Source organism: Larimichthys crocea, chromosome XXIII (genome assembly GCF_000972845.2).
Source record: "Larimichthys crocea isolate SSNF chromosome XXIII, L_crocea_2.0, whole genome shotgun sequence".
In the NCBI taxonomy this organism is placed as follows: Eukaryota; Metazoa; Chordata; class Actinopteri; family Sciaenidae; genus Larimichthys; species Larimichthys crocea.
Genome location: NC_040033.1, coordinates 1919227 through 1939334, shown reverse-complemented (window position 1 = coordinate 1939334; position 20108 = coordinate 1919227). Strand labels below are relative to the sequence as shown.

Genomic DNA, 20108 nt, shown 5'->3' with positions numbered 1-20108 from the left:
TTCTGACCAAATAAAATGATCTTTTTTATTGTAGGAAAACGATCTCAGGTGCTTTCTTTACCGAACTCTCAAACAGTTTGTGTTCTCTTATAAAAAGTGCAACTTGCATCTTAACAACAAAACACATGACAGTATTCTCCTTTCTTTAGAACACTCTCACGGTAAACTGCTGTTAACTGGTTGTAACGTGCAGTTTTCGCTCTCGAGGTGGCGTAACGTTACTTTGCTTCTCACTGTGGTGGCGGCTGATATGCTGCTGCATGTTGCCTGTGTTGCTGCTGCATGTTTGCTCGTGTTGCCTGCTGGCATGTTGCAGTCTCTTGCAGTATTTACATGCTGTTTTTGGTTTGTCTGTCCTTTTCTCAGAGTTGTATTTGTGTATATAGGGAATCTAAATGATTCAAACTGCTCGGTGCGTCTGTTTCAAAGCTACTTTCTACCGTCGCCATGTCTTCCCTTGTTCTACTTAGTGACGTTGAGTCATGTGACTTGACGCCTGACGTTGAACAATGAATCCACAACCAGTGCCTTTTTTTTAAGAAAAAGTAACCTATTTCTAATTTAAAAAAAGAAGAAAAAGAACATATCCTACTTCTCTCGCATTCGCAAGAATCAAGATTCATTTTTCTGTCAACCGATGCGAGTCGTCACGCATTTGTACCGATTTTTAATCGTGTCACGATGCATCGTTACATCCCTACAAGCTATCCATTATGTCTATGAAGGCAAGCAACAGTCTCTGTGACCCTGGACACCACAGTGTTGAGATAGACTGGCCCCTACTGTTCCCAACCAAAGACAAACAACTATATGCTGAGGACCTCAGGCCCCACATGTGACCTCGTGTAAGGATAGAAAACTCCATAACACGCTAAAGAAGTGAAACGCAACAAACAGACAGAGTATCTTTTCAACCTAAACAAAAACAGACTGTGTGCAGACGTGCCAAACGAGCCCTGAAATGGCCGTGATCCGTTTAAACATGATGGAGCAGAATACTAACATTTAAAAAAATTAAAAAACAAAGTTTAGATCATACTTTTTTTACGTTATTCCCGCAACGGCGGGAATTCACTCGTTACAGCAGCAGAAAAGTGTAATACACTCTACAGAAGTGAAACGCAACAAACAGATGTTGTGGAAATTCTCTGCTGCTGGTGAAGAATGAAACAGAGACGAAAAGGTCAATCTACACGCGACGGTCAAAGATGACCCCCTGTTGGTGTGTTTTACACATTGACCTTGTGTTGAGGTGTAAAGTTAAGTCTAGCATCACAAGGAGCTGGGTATCTTATGTTTAAGAAGCGGGGGAGGTTGAGCGTCTCTAGTGGTTGAAACAAAGAAATTACAAAGAAACTATTACACAGACAGCGTATCTTTCAAACTAAACGAAAAAACAAACAGCAGATCAGTGTGCAGACGTGCAACACGAGCACTGAAGTGGCCGTGGTAAAATTAATATGCACAGTAATTGTTACTGCAAATATAAAATAATCTAAAGAAGTCAAAACTTTGACCCAGGTGTTGTTTTATTTTCATGTGTGACGTCGATTTGAACTGGATTGTTTGTCTTGTCCCAGTCATGTCTTTCCATCAGGACCGAGGTGGTCCCAGAGGAGGGATGCCCCCGGGTCAGCATGGCCCCACAAAACTACCACCCACCAACCTGAGGCCGCCGCTCCCCAGCCTCCCGTTCCCCCGTACCACTAGATTCCCCGACTCCCCCCGGCTCGAAGCTACCCATGGCAACAGCGGATACATGCCCTCGCATCTGACTTCATGCATTACCCTCCGCCAGCACCGTCCCAGACTCCCGGCTTCTCAACCAGTGCCCGGTGCGTCCGCCTTCCCTAAGCCCCCTGGTCGACAGGGCTTCCCGAACCCCCCGCCTAACTTTCCACCTCGCCCCTTCCCAGCTCCACAGGAGGTCCCACCCCGGGGTCTCAGGTGTCTGCTCAGATGCCTACCACCTTACATGATGCCTCCTGTGCCGCCCCACCACTACCCACACCCACCCATGCCTCCCCCCATAGCTTCTCAGTCTATGGCTACCACCCTCCATACTCCATGAACTACCCCCATCCTCCCCACCCTCCTTTCCCTCCTCCAACCTTCAACCCTGGGTACACTCAGAGCCCCAGCTCGTTCAAACCAGACCACGGCTTCAGGCACGGGGGGGCAGTACAAGTACGAGAAGCCCATGGACAACAGGAGGTCTCCGGAAAGGGGTACCGCCACGACGACCACAGGCAGAGGCCTACGGCTACGGTTAGCCACGGCGATAAGCATAAATGGAAATTTCCCGGAGAGAGGAAGGACCGCGGAAGGAGTCCGGACCGACGAGGCAGGCGGAGGGCGGACGTTACAGGTCCGAGTACGACAGAGGCCGACTCCTCCCAGACACCGAGCAGAGATCGCAGCAGGTACGTTAAAGAGGGCAACTCTCCTGAAAGAGATCCACGCTTGAAGAAGTTCTTACAACCCTGTGTGTGTTTGTTCACGGGAGAGTATGACACAGAGAGGTCGGAGGTCGCAGTCGCCCGACGACGACACGAAAGAGCCTCGAAGGTACACGGCTATTATATTTATTTAATGCAGGTTTTAAGTTCAGGAGTTTGATAAATATCTCTGCGTTATACAACCGCAGCCACATTATATATGCATTTTCTTCCCATATGTTCTATTTCTGAATACTCAGTGAGAAATAAAGTACACATCTGTGTATTTGTTGTATTTATTTAATAAACTAGAAACCTTTGTCCAAAAAAACAAAACTCCCGCTCAGAAAAACGAAAACCAAATGAAGTACACTGTTCATGAATACTGCACACGCTGCTCTATCCTGTAGTGTTGTGTGTCGTCGTTTATCATAATTTGTGAAATATTTGAAGCATGAGTCACACTGCCATAAAACTGGAGGATTTACAAGAGACGGCGCAGGTCGAGTTTCCAAAACCTGGATAGTCAGTTTCCCGTCATCACCCCCTGTAATTTACTACATATACCGTGTTATCTTCAGAATAAAAGCACAGATATTGTTAGTACATATCATGCATATACCTTAACATAGTGTCCTCACTCAGTATTACACATGCTTATGTTTGTATATATTTATTTTATTGATAGGCGATATGTTCTGCTCCACCCAGGTCACCTGGGAACCCCAATAACAGATTTATGTTAAATGTATCTAGTCAGTGCAGAGACAGTCGGTGGTGTGATTTGGATTTGATTTGTCATATCTCGTGGTGTTTATCTTCGGGATCGCTCAGGTGACATAATTCCATCCTAACCTTTCGGACACATGATAACTGGCGGTGCTCGTCGCCTCCGTCTCTCCTAACTGGACTCTTTTTAATCTTCGTCTTGCAGCCGGTCGTCGAGCAGAGACCGCAAACGTGGCCGCTGGGAGGAGGAGCGGGAACAGGCGGTCGGAGAGCACCTCGGCCTGAGCAGAGAGCCAGCTACTCCTCCGTCAGGAGCAGAGACTCCGAGGAGCGCTCGCCGAGAGGGACCGCGAGCGAGAGAGGGAGCGGGACGTTCGGACAGGGAGGGGAAGGAGACGGAGAAGGAGAGGGCGACGAGGAGAAGAGAAGAAGAGCTGCTGAAACCAGCCTGGATCCGCGTGCACGCATGCTGAGAACTACTACTCCAATGACCCCATGGACCAAGTGTACGTTGGCACTTTTGTCTTAATTCTCTCCAACCTTTGCTCATTTGCTAATTGTTTTGTCGTAATATATAACTGTTATTATGCTCTTGGAGTCCACAGGCGCGCAAATGTTGCTGCCGTTTGTTTTAAGGAGATTAAACGGCCCATTAACGCTGGAGCACAGACTGCTTTATGTCGTTTTATAAACTGACTGGCAAAGGGAAACTTCCTAATCTTCTGTCTGCCTTTCTTTCAATTTTGTCTGCTGTTGCAGTTAAAAGTTGGATTAGCCGCTCTCCACTGCTGACGTTTTTCAAGCCTTTCAGTTAATAGCGAGCTTGCCCCCCCAAAAAAGCGCCTCTCTCGCACTTGCAAATCACCACCTGGCCTCTAAAACGCTTCCCTAAAGTCTTTGGATCTTCCGGATAGTGCCAACTGTCTTTCTTTCCTCTCTACAACTCTGACCTTTACCGGTACTCTCTTAGTGCTTGCTTCGCCTGTCATCAGCTACTTTTTTTGGGGGGTCCGCAAATTACTCATTCTATCCGAGACCGTGACCTGTTCTTCAGTAAAACCCGAGTGAAGGTAGGTAAATGTCGAGACAGCGCCACATTTTATGTCTTTTATTTCTCGCTCCTCTTGAACGATCACAGAGAGTCTCAAAAGATTGGAGGGGCTGAATTTTAACAGGTTTCAAGGTGAGGAATGAGCTTGAGTTCGAATATATGCTCCTTTTTAAAGTCACCTTTATGTTCTGTGCACACAATCACTCATACAAACGAAAGAAAAAATCTTTTCATATTTGAGAGATGGGGAAATCATCTCAAGCCTTAAGCAGCTCCTTCAGCTGCAAGAGCGGAGACGAAGAGCCTTACCACGATCCTTCATTTCCAACAGCCGTCAGACTCTTTAACTCCAGCATGACTTCAGGACTTTTCTGTATATTTATTATTCACAAGTCATTCTCATCTTGTGATACGAGCTGCTGTGGCAAGTTCTGCATTTCCTGTGTTGGGTAGGGCTGCCACGATTAGTCACGATTATGTCGACGAACAAAAATCGTCGACAACTAAACTTAGTAGTGACAAATCGTTTTTTTTTTTTTCTTTTCTCTCGAAACTGCGGCTGCAGCTTCCACTGCCGCGTCTGCCTTTCTGTCACACACACACCTACGCACATGGGCAGTAGTGGTAATCGGCGTCAGGCCTGACTGTACCGTATGATACCATAACACAGACCCTCCAGGAATTCACGATGTTGCGATTTGCAACTTCAACGCAACTTCAGTGAATCCCCGTGAATTCCGGGCGGTGGTTGCAATTTAACCATCACGCGATTTTTCCCCAACTTCCGCGCATCTGCTGCCCAGGGGACATCAAACTCGGGTCAGGGACGGCTGCACGTGAGGCAGGATCCCCTCGTGGGACCTCTTCCCGGTGCTGGCTGGCCCTCCCAGCAGTGGCTTCTGGGTCGGCTTGGAAAGGCTCGCCTGCCCGGACCTCGCCGTTTCCCGGGGCCGTTCTCTCTTAACGGGTTAATGAGCTATCATCTTAATTGTTTTATTTTCAGGTAGCTCATACTTCAAGCTGAAGGCTAATGATCTGTCAGCTGCAAGCTGGTGCGATACGCTGTATGTTTTACAGTCAAGTTACGTATGATCGATTGTCGACTAATCGAAAATAATCGGTGATTGTCGACGATCAAAATAATCGTTGTGGCAGCCCTAGGTGTGGGATCATTAAAGTCGTATCATACTGTATCGTATCTCTTATAGTCGCATTATTTGGCCTTAATTGACTTATATGACGGGATGTCAAGCTGGAGGACTGTTAATTAGCTTGATGGTGTTAAGTTCTTTTGATTTATTGAACAGTGGACCTTTTTAAAAGAAAACATAAAAACAGTCACAGAGATAGTTTGAAGCTTTATTCATAACACTGACATTCGATCAAACCCCACATTCGATTCCACTCGTGGCTGTGTTGGATTGTTTCCGACTGTGACAATCAGGAATTACAGGAAAGGCAAAAACACATTTTAAAAGATTTGATAGTTTTCATTCACAGATTCCTCCATGTACCAAACAGTTTGAGAACCTAAACATTTCCAATAACTCCAGAAAAAGAGTTGGAAGAATCTAAACTTAAATACACAGCATGTTTCTATGTAATGAAATGTTCTGCTTCAGTCTGCATTTGCTGGCGCTTCACTGCGTTCAGAAAAACAGTTCACGCTCTTCTGCTTGCTTCCACAAAGGGAGGCAAGCACCTGTACTAAACAGTCCGACAGCGCCATAAATTAAATTTAAGCACAGTCACGGAAATCATTTTGGCTCTCACACATGTACATTAAATTATTGGACCGGCCTCGCTGCCAGCTTTATGTTGACAGAGCTGACGAGTTATATTCATAACGGTCCAGGGTGTCACATGACCTATCATCTTCATAACTATGTTTTCTTAGTGTAGAATCACCTAAAAATAAGAAATTATTATGTTTATGTCACCTGTGTAGTTTCTCCTTCATGCTTGAACCGAGAGGGAGACGTTTGTGGGTTTTCAGTCGGTCGCAGTCTGAAACTCACCGCTAGATGCCGCTAATTCCACGTGCCAGATCTGATGAATCGCTTTACTCAAATCAAGGATTTCTCGACACTCGACGTTCATTCGAGGACACTTGAGAGTCATGTTGTTTCTGTTTCAACCTGTTCAGGGAGACTCGACCTGGTGGGCACCAGTAAGCTGCGGACCTCTACGAGCGCTTCGAGGAAGCTGGTGAAGAGGCAGGAGCGAGCGAAAGGAGGCTCGACCCAAGTGGGGACCCACCCAAGACCAAAACTGGATGAGGACCCAGGTGGGTTTTAATAATCACGTGCAAGTTGTTGAACAGCCCGAATAATGACAATATGTGAACCGCTAATACATTTGTTTACAATCTTCTTAATTGTATGCATACAAAGTTGCTGTGTTCTCAGCGGCGCGTTGGGCTGAGGCTGAAGATTAAGTTCAAGTGTTTATGATGTTATCTGCGGGGCTGTCAGCCTGATTGTCTCTTTCAGCACCGCGGATAACATAAATCTCGCTCAGGGAGATCTAATTGCTAAATATGTTGCTCCAGGCACTGACTTCACAGTCAGGCCAATAATAATTGAAGCGCTTTGCTTAGCTAAGAATCACAAATAAACAGCACACTGGTAATTAAATCCACATTCGGTGTGGGGGTTAAATTTTTGGTAAGTGTGAGGGGAATCAAGAAAGCAGAGTGACGATGTTAGTCTGCAGTGGTAACAGATCTGAAACTTCTCCCTCTGCGGATAATTACATACTATAATGTTGTTATAATGTTATAATACGGATAATGTGTTTTAATTCTCTGTGAGGGCACAGCCGAGCAGACGAACGCGGACCTCCCTCGGCCTGGTGATGTTCTGATGATTGTGGACTTTTTTTCTGCCCTTTTGGGTTTTCCAGATGGACAGCAGCAGTGAGTCAGACTGTGAGTCAGACGGCGAGAAGAAGCCACCTGCCCCGCAGCTCTTGGACTCAGAAGTTTTCGATGTCATTGCCGGAGATCAGAGAAAAAAAGCTCACCCCGACCGCCTGCACGAGGAGGCTGTGGTACAACGACCCGGGGCAGTGTCGGTCTCATGTAACTTGTATGTTAGAAAACCAAACTTTGTGTTTGTTCTCTTTTCTATCTTCACGAGCCTCACGGTTCGCCGGTCAACGATCGAAATGTACGACGACGATTTGCATCCTAATCTACGATATTACTGCACACACTACAATTACTGTCTGTAAGTTGTCTTTTCTTTTCAGCATTACTCTCAAACCGAAACCGAACTCAGTCAGTCAGTTTACTCACTGCCTCCATCACCCTGCTTTGGCTGTTTATTCAGGTATCGGCGTTTTCTCTAAAGTGACTTTGTGAGATTCACCAGTTCTCCTACTCCTCAGAAGCTGTTGCTTCTCATTAAGTTCATAAAACACAAAATGAGTCCAATGGCCACTTTCACTGCTGATCGCTGCCTCCCTTCACCATGTGACCCAGCGTATAAAAAATAATACTTCCCTGGATAGTGATACATTAAGTACACAGAGTACAAATATACCGTATGTGTACCACATTGCCACAAGCTGACAAAGTTGGTATTTTAATATAGAGCAGTGACCAGTCTGAACCAGAAACAGAACAGAATATAACAGCGATGGCAGTATATAATAATCTTAATAATTATGACCTTCTGGCACACTATTGGAACACTGCATGGTGCTGAAATAAATATATAATCCACTTCAGGAGATTAAAACATAGAATTCAAACACAGATTTAAATTATGCCAATAAAAAGGAACAAGTTTTTTAAAAAAATCAAGCGTTTGCCACATAAGCTGCTGTAACTCTGTCAGCCCTGAGCAGTTTTTATAAGATGATTTTAAAAGAATGAAAAAACAAAACACTTTGAAAAATGTAAGTCTGTTTCCACCAAGCCATGAAGTGTGCATCTGCAATAGACGAGACCAGCCGATTCTCTGTTGATATTAAATGTCCCTTAAAAAATAAATCTAAAATTTTTTTGTGTAAACTATTAAAAAAGTAACATTCCTGTGAGATATATTCATATTGGGACTTCAGACTTGCACAGAATGGCCAAATAATTAACAAAATTCATTAAATTCATGCTTGTTCTTGTAGTTTAACTGGATTTTATAGAAAACTTGAACACACACCTCTGCCTCGTATGTTGGGAAATCATTGCCAATGTATTCTTAAAGTAGCTACATATCTAATATCGGTGGTTTTAATTCTATTTACAACTTATGGATCGAGAGCGCCGAGTTCAGCCCCTCCTCTCCGTGAGCTTTTGAAGCCGTTCTGGTAAATATTGGAAATCCTTTCTTCAGTAGACGAGGCACTTTGTGCTCTGGCATTCTAACTATAAAGTGGAAGGAGGAGGAAAACAAGTGTTTGACGGTTATTGAAGAGTTTTTACTTTTTCCCCAAGCAAATGTAATTTCCAAACTGTTTGAAATGCATAAAATGTCAATAAAGGTTTCAAACTGAACAGCAGCGATCAAACAGGAAAAACAGTGAAAGAATAAAGGTCAGCACTTTCGAGATGTTCAGCAGCTCCCCCACCACCACGTGCTATACATGGCAGTGAAGCAGTTGTGTCTGATTTACTTATTTTCTTTCTGTCCAGATGAATGATGGTCCCTTGTGTAAGTGCAGTGCCAAGGCCAGACGTACAGGGATCCGCCACAGCATCTACCCGGGGGAGGAGTATGACACGCCGTGAATAAATCACCCTTTCATAACCTTGCACGGAGGGGCAAGGACATTATTCTGCTCAGCCTAAATGTATTCTCTGTACACTGGCCGTTTTTGAATTATATTAAAGAGACACAAGATTTCATCATCCCTCATCCCCCCAAAAAGAAGTGATGATTTTCATCTTTAAGGATTAGACAGGAGAGTCATCTGTACCGGTGACTCAGTGATTATCTCACCAGGTGCTCAGATTTTCTGGTTTCAGCACATTCAGCGACACGGCTCCGAGATGCTTCATTATCCCTAAAATAATCATGTCCATTTATTAGGACATAATTATACTATGTCCTCTTTCTATCCCCTTTACTTTTCCTGCACGCAATAACAAGCTCGGACAATGTTGTGCACCGAATTTGATTAATTAGCTGTCTAGCAACCACGAGTTAGAATAAGGACAGTTTATATAATATATATTCACATATTTTGTTAAACTGGATCATATTTTATTGAGAAAACTGCTTCGCTTCAACTTTCAGTTGACGGACAATGGCTTTACTTTTTTAGCAGTACTGGCAGCTTTTAGCCAGTTAGCTTAACAGCTTTTAGCCGTTAGCTGTAGCAGCCTTTAGCCGACAGTTAGCTGTGCTGTAGCAGCTTAGCCATTTAGCTGTAGCAGCCTTTAGCTGGCAGTTAGCTATAGTAGCAGCTGTTAGCCAGTTAGCTGTAGCAACTGTTAGAAAGTTAGCTTAGCAGCCTTTAGCTGGCAGTTAGCTATAGCGCTTTTAGCCAGTTAGCCGTAGCAGTTTTTAAAAGTTAGCTTAGCAGCCTTTAGCTGGCAGTTAGTATAGTAGCAGCTTTTAGCCAGTTAGCTGTGTAGCCTTTTAGAAGTTAGCTTTAGCACCTTTAGCTGGCAGTTAGCTATAGCAGCTTTTAGCCAGTTAGCCGTAGCAGTTTTTAAAAGTTCGCTTTAGCAGCCTTTAGCTGGCCGTTAGCTTAGCAGCTTTTAGCATTAGCTTAGCAGCTTTTAGGAAGTAGCTTTAGCAGCCTTTAGCTGGCAGTTAGCTATAGCAGCTTTTAGCCAGTTAGCTGTAGCAGCCTTTAGCCAGTTAGCCGTAGCAGCTTTTAAAAAGTTAGCTTTAACAGCCTTTAGCTGGTAGTTAGCTGTAGTAGCAGCTTTTAGCCAGTTAGCTGTAGTGAGTTAGCAGTTACCTAGCAGCTTTAGCCAGTTAGCTGTAGCAGCTTTTAAAAAGTTAGCTTAGCAACCTTTAGCTGGCAGTTAGCTATAGTAGCACTTTTAGCCAGTTAACTGTAGCAGCTTTTAGAAAGTTAGCTTAGCAACCTTTAGCTGGCCGTTAGTAGTATAGTAGCAGCTTTTAGCCAGTTAGCTGTAGCCGCTTTTAGCCAGTTAACTGTAGCAGCTTTTACAAAGTTAGCTTTAGCAGCCTTAGCCGGCAGTTGCTGTAGTAGCAGCTTTTAGCCAGTTAGCTGTAGCAACTTTTAGCGCCAGTTTAGTTGTAGCAACTTTTAGCCAGTTAGCCGTAGCAGCTTTAGAAAGTTAGCCGTAGCAGCTTTTAAAAAGTTAGCTTTACCAGCCTTAGCTGTAGTTAGCTGTAGTCGCAGCTTTTAGCCAGTTAGCTGTAGTAGCAGCTTTTAGCCAGTTACTGTAGCAGCTTTAAAAAGTTATGCTTAGCACCTTTAGCTGGCAGTTAGCTATAGTAGCAGCTTTTAGCCAGTTAGCTGTAGCAGCTTTTAGAAAGTTAGCTTAGCAACCTTTAGCTGGCAGTTAGTTTAGTAGCAGCTTTTGCCATTTAGTTGTAGCAGCCTTTAGCCAGTTAGCCGTATGCAGCTTTTAAAAAGTTAGCTTTAGCAGCCTTGCTGGCAGTTAGCTGTAATAGCAGCTTTAGCCAGTTAGCTTTAGCAGCTTTTACAAAGTTAGCTTTAGCAGCCTTTAGCCGGCAGTTAGCTGTAGTAGCAGCTTTTAGCCAGTTACTGTAGCAAACTTTTAGCCAGTTAGTTGTAGCAACTTTTAGCCAGTTAGCCGTAGCCGCTTTTAAAAGTTAGCCGTAGCAGCTTTTAGCCAGTAGCCGTAGCAGCTTTTAGCCAGTTTAGCCGTAGCAGCTTTACAAAGTTAGCTTTAGCAGCCTTTAGCCGGCAGTTAGCTGTAGTAGCAGCTTTTAGCCAGTTAGCTGTAGCAGCTTTAGAAAGTTAGCTTAGCAACCTTTAGCTGGCAGTTAGCTATAGTAGCAGCTTTTAGCCAATTAGCTTTAGCAGCTTTAGCCAGTTAGCTGTAGCAGCTTTTAGAAAGTTAGCTTAGCAACCTTTAGCTGGCAGTTAGTATAGTAGCAGCTTTTAGCCATTTAGTTTAGGTAGCAGCCTTTAGCCAGTTAGCCGTCAGCAGCTTTTTAAAAAGTTCGCTTTAGCAGCTTTTAGCCAGTTAGCTGTAGTAGCAGCTTTTAGAAAGTTAGCTTTAGCAGATTTTAGCCACTTAGCTGTAGCGGCTTTTAGCCAGTTAGCTGTAGCGGCTTTTAGCCAGTTAGCTGTAGTAGCAGTTTTTAGCCAGTTAGCTGTAGCAGCTTTAAGCCAGTTAGCTGTAGTAGCAGCTTTTAGCCAGTTAACTGTAGTAGCAGCTTTTAGCCAGTTAGCTGTAGCAGCTTTAAGCCAGTTAGCTTTTAGCCAGTTAGCTATAGCAACTTTTAGAAAGTTAACTGTGGCAACTGTTAGCCAGTTAGCTGTAGCAGCTTTTAGCCAGTTAGCTGTAGCAGCCTTTAGCCGGCAGTTAGCTGTAGCAGCTGTTAGCCAGTTAACTTTAGCAGCTTTTAGAAAGTTAGCTGTAGCGGCTAACTTTGCCGTCCTATCAGCTGACTCTGCAGATTACCAATCAATAAACTCTGTGACTCGGCACATTGCTGTTTACAGCTGCACTTTTCCATACATTTACCTCGTTATTTAAAACTTTGACCTCGTTTTTCCATACATTTACCTCGTTATTTAAAACTTTGACCTCGTTTATCCGACACGGACACTTGAAAAAAGCAGAATAGCTCCGTTTAAGGAGACGGGGAGGCTTGTTTACGAGGAGGTAAAGTCAATCAGTGTAGAGATCAATGAAGGTCATGGATTCCTTAATGAGTGTCTATTTTTCATGGAGGTAAATTAACATCAGCCTGCAGACAAACAGGCACTTAAACGTTACTTGGAGGTCGTTTTTATGTTTTCTAAAAATCTATTTGGATGAACGCGGCTCGTCCCCTTAGTTAGTCGATTAGTCGGCTAATTGCTCGTCACGGACTTGGTTGACCTGGAAATTGTTCGTCAATCAGTTGCTTTTAATGGGTTCATACAGTATATATGACACGTGACTGTAGTCATTAAAGAGGACGCCCGTTTTTATGCTTTATTGGAAATGATCATATATTTTAGCCTTAAAGATTAGGTTATAAATTGTTTATTTTTAGTTTATTTAAACCGTTTAGAGGAGGAAATCTTTTGACCGTAAACGTCTTAATTGGTTACAACCCTAAAAGTGAATAAAAAAGCGAGATTGCGGATCTCTAACGTGTCTCATCTTTCAGCCCGTGAAACAATGCCGCTCCATGAACAACAACGCGGGAAAGCTGTTCCACTACCGGATCACCGTGTCTCCACCCACCAACTTCTTGGTATATACGACTTTGTCTCTTTTTATAAATAAAAAAAAGTTGCATTTACTCGTGTCAAATACAGTCATCTCTCTCTCTGTGTGTGTGTTTGAGTGCTGTTTTCCCGTTACAGACCGACAGGCCGACGGTGATCGAGTACGACGACCACGAGTATCTGTTCGAGGGATTCTCTCTGTTCTCCCACACGCCTCTCACCAACGTAAGAGTGATGATTTGTTAGTTTTACACCACAAAATGTTCAAATCTCCACAGAATCTTTACGTGTTTCCTTGCAGTTTCTTTCATATCGTGTGTTTGGGTGCAGGTGACCACAAGATTGAGTTTAAACTTGAGAGTTTACCGGGTTGCTTCCAGCGTCTTTATAGACTTAATTCATATTCCAAAACGTGTGTGTGCGTGATAAAACAAGATAGGAATGGTTGGATCTGTTCTGCTGATCGCGTTTTACTAAATTCTGTTTCTGTTGCTCTGAAAGATACATCGTAGGTTCAAACTAAACGTTCGAAACGTTTTCACAGCTCCTTCACAGCATTAATTTTTAATAATTACAGCTGCGCAGGGCGGGAAAAACTGTAGAAGACATCACATGTGCCAGACTTTAAACTTTAACGTGCTTAACAGTCAAAATTTTGGTGTTTTTAAAATTCAGAAAGAAATCGCACGTCGTCCTGCGTGTTCTGACATAAATCAGTGGATGTGCTGAAAAGATTTTAACTCTGTAATCCTACAGAGTTTATTTACTTGAATCCATGACCCAGTCATGACCCTTGATCATGCAAACTGATATTCGTTCGTATAAACGCAGCCGATTTTCTCAAAAAAAGGGAACAAAAATAACGAACAGGGTGCATCATGTCTGAATCCTTGTTGATTCAAAACAAACAATAAAAGTTAGTGAAGCTGTGTGCTGGCCTCACATGATCCCCGTCCTCCACACGTATAATTTACAGTAGGCCAGCGGCTGAGTGAAAAAAATAAAAAAATAAAATCCTCTCCTCGGCTTTTCGCGTCGGCTTCTTTGTCGCCTGGACAAAGTGCTCCTCTCGCCGCTCGCTTGACCTTGTCGCGGAGTCCTCTGCCTCACTTTTTGAAGCCCCCATCAGTGACTGTCAGACATTAGAGAGGTCACGACTTAAAAGGACCGTCTCTTCCTGCAGCCGCTCGAGGCTGTGCCTCACTTTTATCCCAGAGGAGGCGGAGGAGGAGGGTGGTGTTTAAAGGGGGCGAGAGATCGATAGGGGACCTTTTTTTTAGAAAATGTGTTCAAAGTGCGAATATTTCTGCGTGCTGCTGTCCTTGCGTCCGTCGGCGCTCGGCTGCATGCGTGTGCGCTCTTCCCCCTGCATGTTTGAATAACAAACTACTTGGTCAATATCCGTCGAGCTTGAAAAAGAGCCCCGAGGATTAAGGGCGTGATTTGAACTGGATAATTTAAACAGCCCTTGTTAAAAGCCGGGGTAAACGCTTCGTGGCAGCGCGGAGGGGGATTAAGGAACCTCGGAGCGTGGTTGATATTAACCCCCCCTGCTAGTTAGCCGCCGGGATGGGCAAGAATGAATGTGGCTCTCAGGTTAATCTCTTAAAATGGACCCCCGGCTCTCAGACAACAAAGACCGTGTAACTAGGGAGATTAAACACAGAAGAGCAGGCTTATCTATTTAGCAAGATTTGAGTTACTTAATTTTCAAGAGTGTGTGTGTGTGTGTGTGGAGGAATGTGATTGTTTGTACACGTCAGGCTGTTTTTAATTGACCAAAGGTTTAGACACTTTAAAGTGAGTTAGAGTGGGATTACTCATGTGTACATACTTTTTCTTTACGTGCATGCGGTTGCGCCCACCACGCCGGGCGAGATGAGCTTTTAATGAGTTTCCTCGCGAAGCCGTAACCTCTGCCTAACGCCATGGTAATGAGTCGGTCGGTCCTTTCTTCTCCCCTCCTTGTTTCTTTCATCATCGCAGATCCCATTGTGCCGTGTGATCCGCTTCAACATAGATTACACCATTCACTTCATAGAGGAGATGACACCGGAGGTCGGTAAAACCCCACTTTATCTCTCCCAGCTCTTTCTCTCCCCTTTTTTGTTTTTATCTCAGACGTCTGAGCCTGAGCCCGGCTGAGCCACATGTAACCCTCACACCTCAGTGCCTGGGCAAGCGAATGTGCTAATCCTCGTAGAAGAGGGAAAAGACACTCTTTGTAACCTGCAGAGGTTGATTACACCGATACGGTGGCTTATGTGATAAAGTTAGAGAGCTGGATTTACTTATCAGTCATGATCTACATTAAGGGACTCTTTATAGTCTTTATTGTACTGTATGCTCACATAACGCCGCTATCTAACATCATCTCTCTCCCCGGTGTCCAGAACTACTGCGTCCGAGGCCTGGAGCTGTTTGCCGCCTATTTGTTCCAGGATATTCTCGAGCTGTACGACTGGAATCTGAGAGGTAGGACCTCCAAAACCAGGAGGAGAACATCACACAACACGTAGTCCAACAGCAAGAAGCCCAGCTGATTGATTTAAGATTTACTCGTTTGGCCTCCTTAGCTTCCTCAGTCGACGTCCTCTGAGGTCTCTTAGCCTTCGCCTGCTCCTGTTCTGGCACGACACCTGCACTGCTCTCTGTCAGCATTCAATGAAACGTTCTCCTTTTAACACAGTCCAAAGCTTCTGTGCTGAACACCAGTGCTCCAGGTTCCCAATCCCAGGCACAAAGAACACACCATTCACCCGATTACGTCAGTGTAGCATCACATGATAGTCACATATTTTTTTTCTTAAGGTGGAAAAGTTACACATTGTTGTTAAAATTACGTAACCATCGTCAGGATTTGTCATTCATTACCTGCTGATTCGCTTCAGAATAGGTGGCAGTTATTATTTTTATTTTTAGTAAACTCTGGTTTGTGGCCCGATTTTTGTAAGCGAGCCACATTCAATATTCAAATATAATACAGCAATAATGAGCAGTTGTGTGTGCAGAATGCATCTGCGGCTTCTCCTCAGAGGCAGGACTGACTAACATCTAATTACGATACTATGAATACAGCCTCCTCCACAGCCTTCATACACAATCACAGAATCTTTACGGTAGCGTCTCATTTCACGTTCACAGTCACAGATAAAGAGTTGAGATTAATAAAGTGCATTAAAACGGATAATTGTGATGTCAAGAAACATAATTGTGATTATTATTTCAACTGTACACGGCCTGCATGTTCCTAATTTATTACATTTGCGTGAACAGCTGCTTGGATTTTATTCCAAAAGGTTTTTTCTCCGCCTGAATAAACAACAACTTAACAAGAACAACAACAACATCATCTTCCCTGCAGGTCCCGAGTTTGACGACGAAGCCTCCGGATGCCAGCAGTTCCATTTCATGCCTCGTTTTGTCCGATTCCTACCTGGTAAGATTCCTAACAAAGCAACAAAGTACCCACTTTTTCTTCCTGCCTCCGTCTGGTGGTCAGCGTTGTCGCAGTTTCCCGACTTCAAATGTGCAACAGAAAAAAAGAAGCAGTCACGTGAAACATTTCTACATATGCCGGCGTCGGTCTGTTCTCTGCAAAGAGACACACACACAGCTGCTGTGTGAGCTGCATGGTATTCATCTTTGCTACACATGATGGTGCTGGTGCACTGTGATATTGCCACAGTGTTTTGTTATGACAGCCGTGCCACCTACCTTCTTTCCATCAAAAAACAATTTCTCTCCTTGGCTCTCCCAATTTAGTCCGCTGCAAACACTTATCTGCCTCTTTTTTTACAAAAGCACACACACACAAAAAACTCAAAAATGCAACGTTTCTGATGTGATCTGTAAACAGAGAGAGAGCGGAGACGAGGAGTTACAAGGGGGAACGTGGTGACGCTGTGTTTGAAAGTTAGAGCAGGAGTGTGTGTGTGTGGGTTTGCATTTGTTATTGTCTTAATGCATTTTCAGGACCGAGAGGGCAGACGATTCTTTTCTTTTTTTTTGTGCACGTCTGAGAGACGTTTGCACAAAGACACACAGTTTCTTTCAAAATCAGTCTCGAAAAGGAAAAAAAGATGTCGTTTGAAAACTCTGTGAAACATTTTCCCGTGTGAAAAGTGTCACAGCTTGTTTAATTCCACAAACTGTAGCTACAAAAAGATTTTTTTGAATAAACCGCGAGTCCCTTCGGTGAACTAGGTGCCCCATGATGGTCTTTTAACGCTTCTGTCCCCAATGCGTTCATTCATGGCGTGTGTTTCTATTTGTCTTTAGATGGTGGGAAGGAGGTGCTGTCCATGCATCAGGTGCTGCTCTACCTGCTCCGCAGCAGCAAACCCCTGGTCCCCGAGGAGGAGATCGCAGACATGCTGCAGTGGGAGGAGCTGGAGTGGCAGAAATACGCCGAGGAGTGCAAGGGCATGATCGTCACCAACCCGGGCATGGTGAGGCCTCCGGCTAAACGACAGGAAGAGGTGGCCTTGTCTGCTGTTTCAAGGGCAGTCGTCGCCCACCCCCACCCACCCCTCGACACCGCAGGAATAAGGCTGTCCCTGTTAGCCCGTGACACAAGCAACGCCACCTATTATCCCCAAGGGCGTTTGCTTGTCATCAACACTATTCAGGGCCCAAAGCTTTTATGTCACGATGAAGTTGGTTAACCTTCTTGTGTGGCCCATATTTTAAAGGATGTACAGTAATTGTGTCTAGGTAAAGGTGAAGATGTCATTGCTTGCTAAAAGGTTGCATATGAACAGTGAATATGATTGTGTAACCTTTTGGCGTGGGTGAGTTATTGAGTCAACCGTTGTCGCTGGCAGGACTGAATCGTTGCTGTCAGGGTTTTTCCAGATAGGTGGGTGTATAATAGTCTTCCATTGCTACGCTGGAGTTAAAGATTGGTCTGCCAGTCTATTAAAAAGGTCACATGTGGAGACTCACCCTGATTTCGTGAACAACAGAACTATCTGGGGCGGTGGTCAGCAATCGTGCTCGTCACTCCCAGAGTTTGGTGGTCCTAAAACCAGCCATGGAATATAATACTTGTTCTCATGAGTGTTTCATCGACTGAAAATAAGAAGTTAAATATGATGTTTTTGTTACCTTAGAATGACCTTAGAGATGCCGCAGGTTCTCTTGAACCGCCATCTAGACAAACTAAATTCTAAGTCTAGGTCAGTGGTGGCAAAACCGGCCCCGCCAGAGGGTCCGATCCGGCCCGCGAGATGACTTTGCAAAGTGTGAAAAAAATTACGTTAATGAAAACATGTGGTGGTTCTCAAAAGAGCCCGAATAATCAATAAATAATGAAAACCTCCCAGTAATTACAGAGCAAAGTTTCCCCACTGTGAAGAGAAATTTGAGTTTCTGGATAAGAAACAAGAGAAAAAAAATCAAACATGATGATTTATTTATTTGTACGTTTTGACTTTACTGGTTCGGCCCACTTGAGATCAAATTGAGCTGTACTGAGCATTGTGTGGACCCCTTAGTTTGCATTTTTATTTACATTTAGTCATTTAGCTGAGGCTTTTATCCAAACAATCAAGGTACAGTGTGTCAAGGACATCTTCATTAAGTACAGCTCGCATAGAATCAAGTGACGGTCCAGGAAGATGGAGAGATTTATCATGCCCGGTTGTTGGTAGTGTTGGAGAGGAGGTCCTCTCTGAAGAGCTGGAGGTCTTCAGGAGGTTTTTAAAGGTAGAGAGGGACGCCTCTGATCTCGGGGGATGTTCCACCAACGAGAAAAGTTTGGATTGGTTCGGGTGGCAGAGCCAGGCGTCGTTAGGTGGGTTGCAGAACCGGAGACTACTACGTAGTTAGCCAGTTAAGCTTGATGAGCAGTGGTAACGTGAACTTTTGGGTTGATTTTAAGACCAGGCGCTCCACCGAGGTCTGGATCATCTGAAAGGGAGTTTCTCCTTCATGTTAGGAAGGAGGCGGTGAAAGAAATCTGGTAATTTATCTTGAATTTAGTTATTTATTCAGTCAGAAATGTCAGATTTATTTAAAAAATATCCACCCAAAGGTCCAAAACCCAAAGTCAGTCAGCTTGAATATCTTTTTTTTTCACATTTAAAAAGCTGCAAACTGCTCGATAAATGATATAAATGACGACCGTGAGGCATGAGATTCTTGGTGCTCTGTAGTCAATAAAATGTCCTAGATGAGCTAGGTGGGTCAACTCAAGTCCATACACGCTCTCATTTTTGTGGAAACACAACCCACGGCGATATTTCAAGGTCACACATACTACTCCAAAAAAAAAAAACGAAGGTGGTCTGATGCCAATCAAAGACGCCTCGGCTCGAGTGATTATTTCCCACGGTCGACAAATGTCATCGGCCCTTCAAACAGCTCTGGTGCGTTTTAACGGGGTACATATGAATTAGCATTTGCCGTGTATTAAGTCGTGATTGTAAACAGGGCAATCATCAAACCTTCCATCAAGCCAGTCAAACCTGATTACGTCGCTTTAAAGGCTGGAATCAAAGTTGACCGGTGACCCTTTCGCTCTCCAATCAAAGTTTGTATGCAGGGGCCTCGACGACGAGCGAGCGCGCCTAATGTCAAGGTGAACCCGGGCGGCCTCCCCGAGCCATCTGCCGCGCAGCTCATCACGCCTTATGCTACAGCTCCTTTCCTCTGATCTCGCAAAATGCCTGACAGGATAACTGTGATTTGGGAGTTGGCGGAGGACATGTTGCCTGTCAATCCCCTCCCCCCCGCCACCTTAATAAGAGTGTCAGAAGTTAGCTCGCCGTCCCTGTCATCACTTTTATCGTTGTTTGCAAGCCGGTCCTCTCATTACATCGCTGTGACAGACGACGCTCACAGCAAGGATTATTTGTTATTTCACATATTGGTAGCAGATGATTGAACGAGCGATATCAGCGTGTTTACACTCTGACTGTTTCCTCTTCCAGAAGCCGAGCTCGGTGCGCATCGACCAACTGGACAGGGAGCAGTTCAACCCGGACGTCATCACCTTCCCCATCATCGTTCACTTTGGGATTCGGCCTGCTCAGCTCAGCTACGCCGGAGACCCTCAGTAAGATAACACACACACACCAGACATAAATGTCGACCACCCATCTGAGTACAGATCTTTCCTCCACGCACACCCGCCGCGTTTAGTCTCCCTCAGTTCCCTCGATCCTCATTCACCGGCGCTCTCCCAGGACACCGTGACGGCAGAACGTTCCCTGTCGCACATCGAGGACGACGAGAACTGGCGTGTGTCAGAGGAGAGGAGAGGGGAGGAGAGAGATGAAAATACAGGGCGGGGGGGAATAGAAGGATGGGAAACGAGTGGCGTGACATTTTCACATGCGTCGTCACGGGTCCCAGGTTTCCGCTGGGTGCCTCCGCCGTCGGGAGCTACCGCGGTTTCCGCCTCGTGAATAGTAATGCCGTTGCGCGCAGGCACCGCCGGGGCCGCAGTTTGGGAATACTGTACTGTGCTGCTGCATAATTAACAAAAGCAAGTGTATTAGATCATCTGAGCCGCGGTCTCTGAGGTGTTTCGGAGAGATGCGACAAAC

The 20108-nt window shown here is 44.7% G+C and overlaps 1 protein-coding gene across 1 annotated transcript in view; it reads left to right on the top strand.

Moving 5' to 3' along the window:
- Positions 1 to 20108, top strand: part of drosha (drosha ribonuclease III) — a 103903-nt gene that overhangs the window by 14693 nt on the left and 69102 nt on the right. Inside the window, exons 8-14 of the mRNA XM_019264697.2 lie at positions 12495 to 12581; positions 12694 to 12780; positions 14542 to 14613; positions 14949 to 15030; positions 15920 to 15994; positions 16837 to 17006; positions 19491 to 19615. Coding sequence (XP_019120242.2) covers positions 12495 to 12581; positions 12694 to 12780; positions 14542 to 14613; positions 14949 to 15030; positions 15920 to 15994; positions 16837 to 17006; positions 19491 to 19615 — 698 coding nt within the window. The remainder of the gene's footprint in view (positions 1 to 12494; positions 12582 to 12693; positions 12781 to 14541; positions 14614 to 14948; positions 15031 to 15919; positions 15995 to 16836; positions 17007 to 19490; positions 19616 to 20108) is intronic.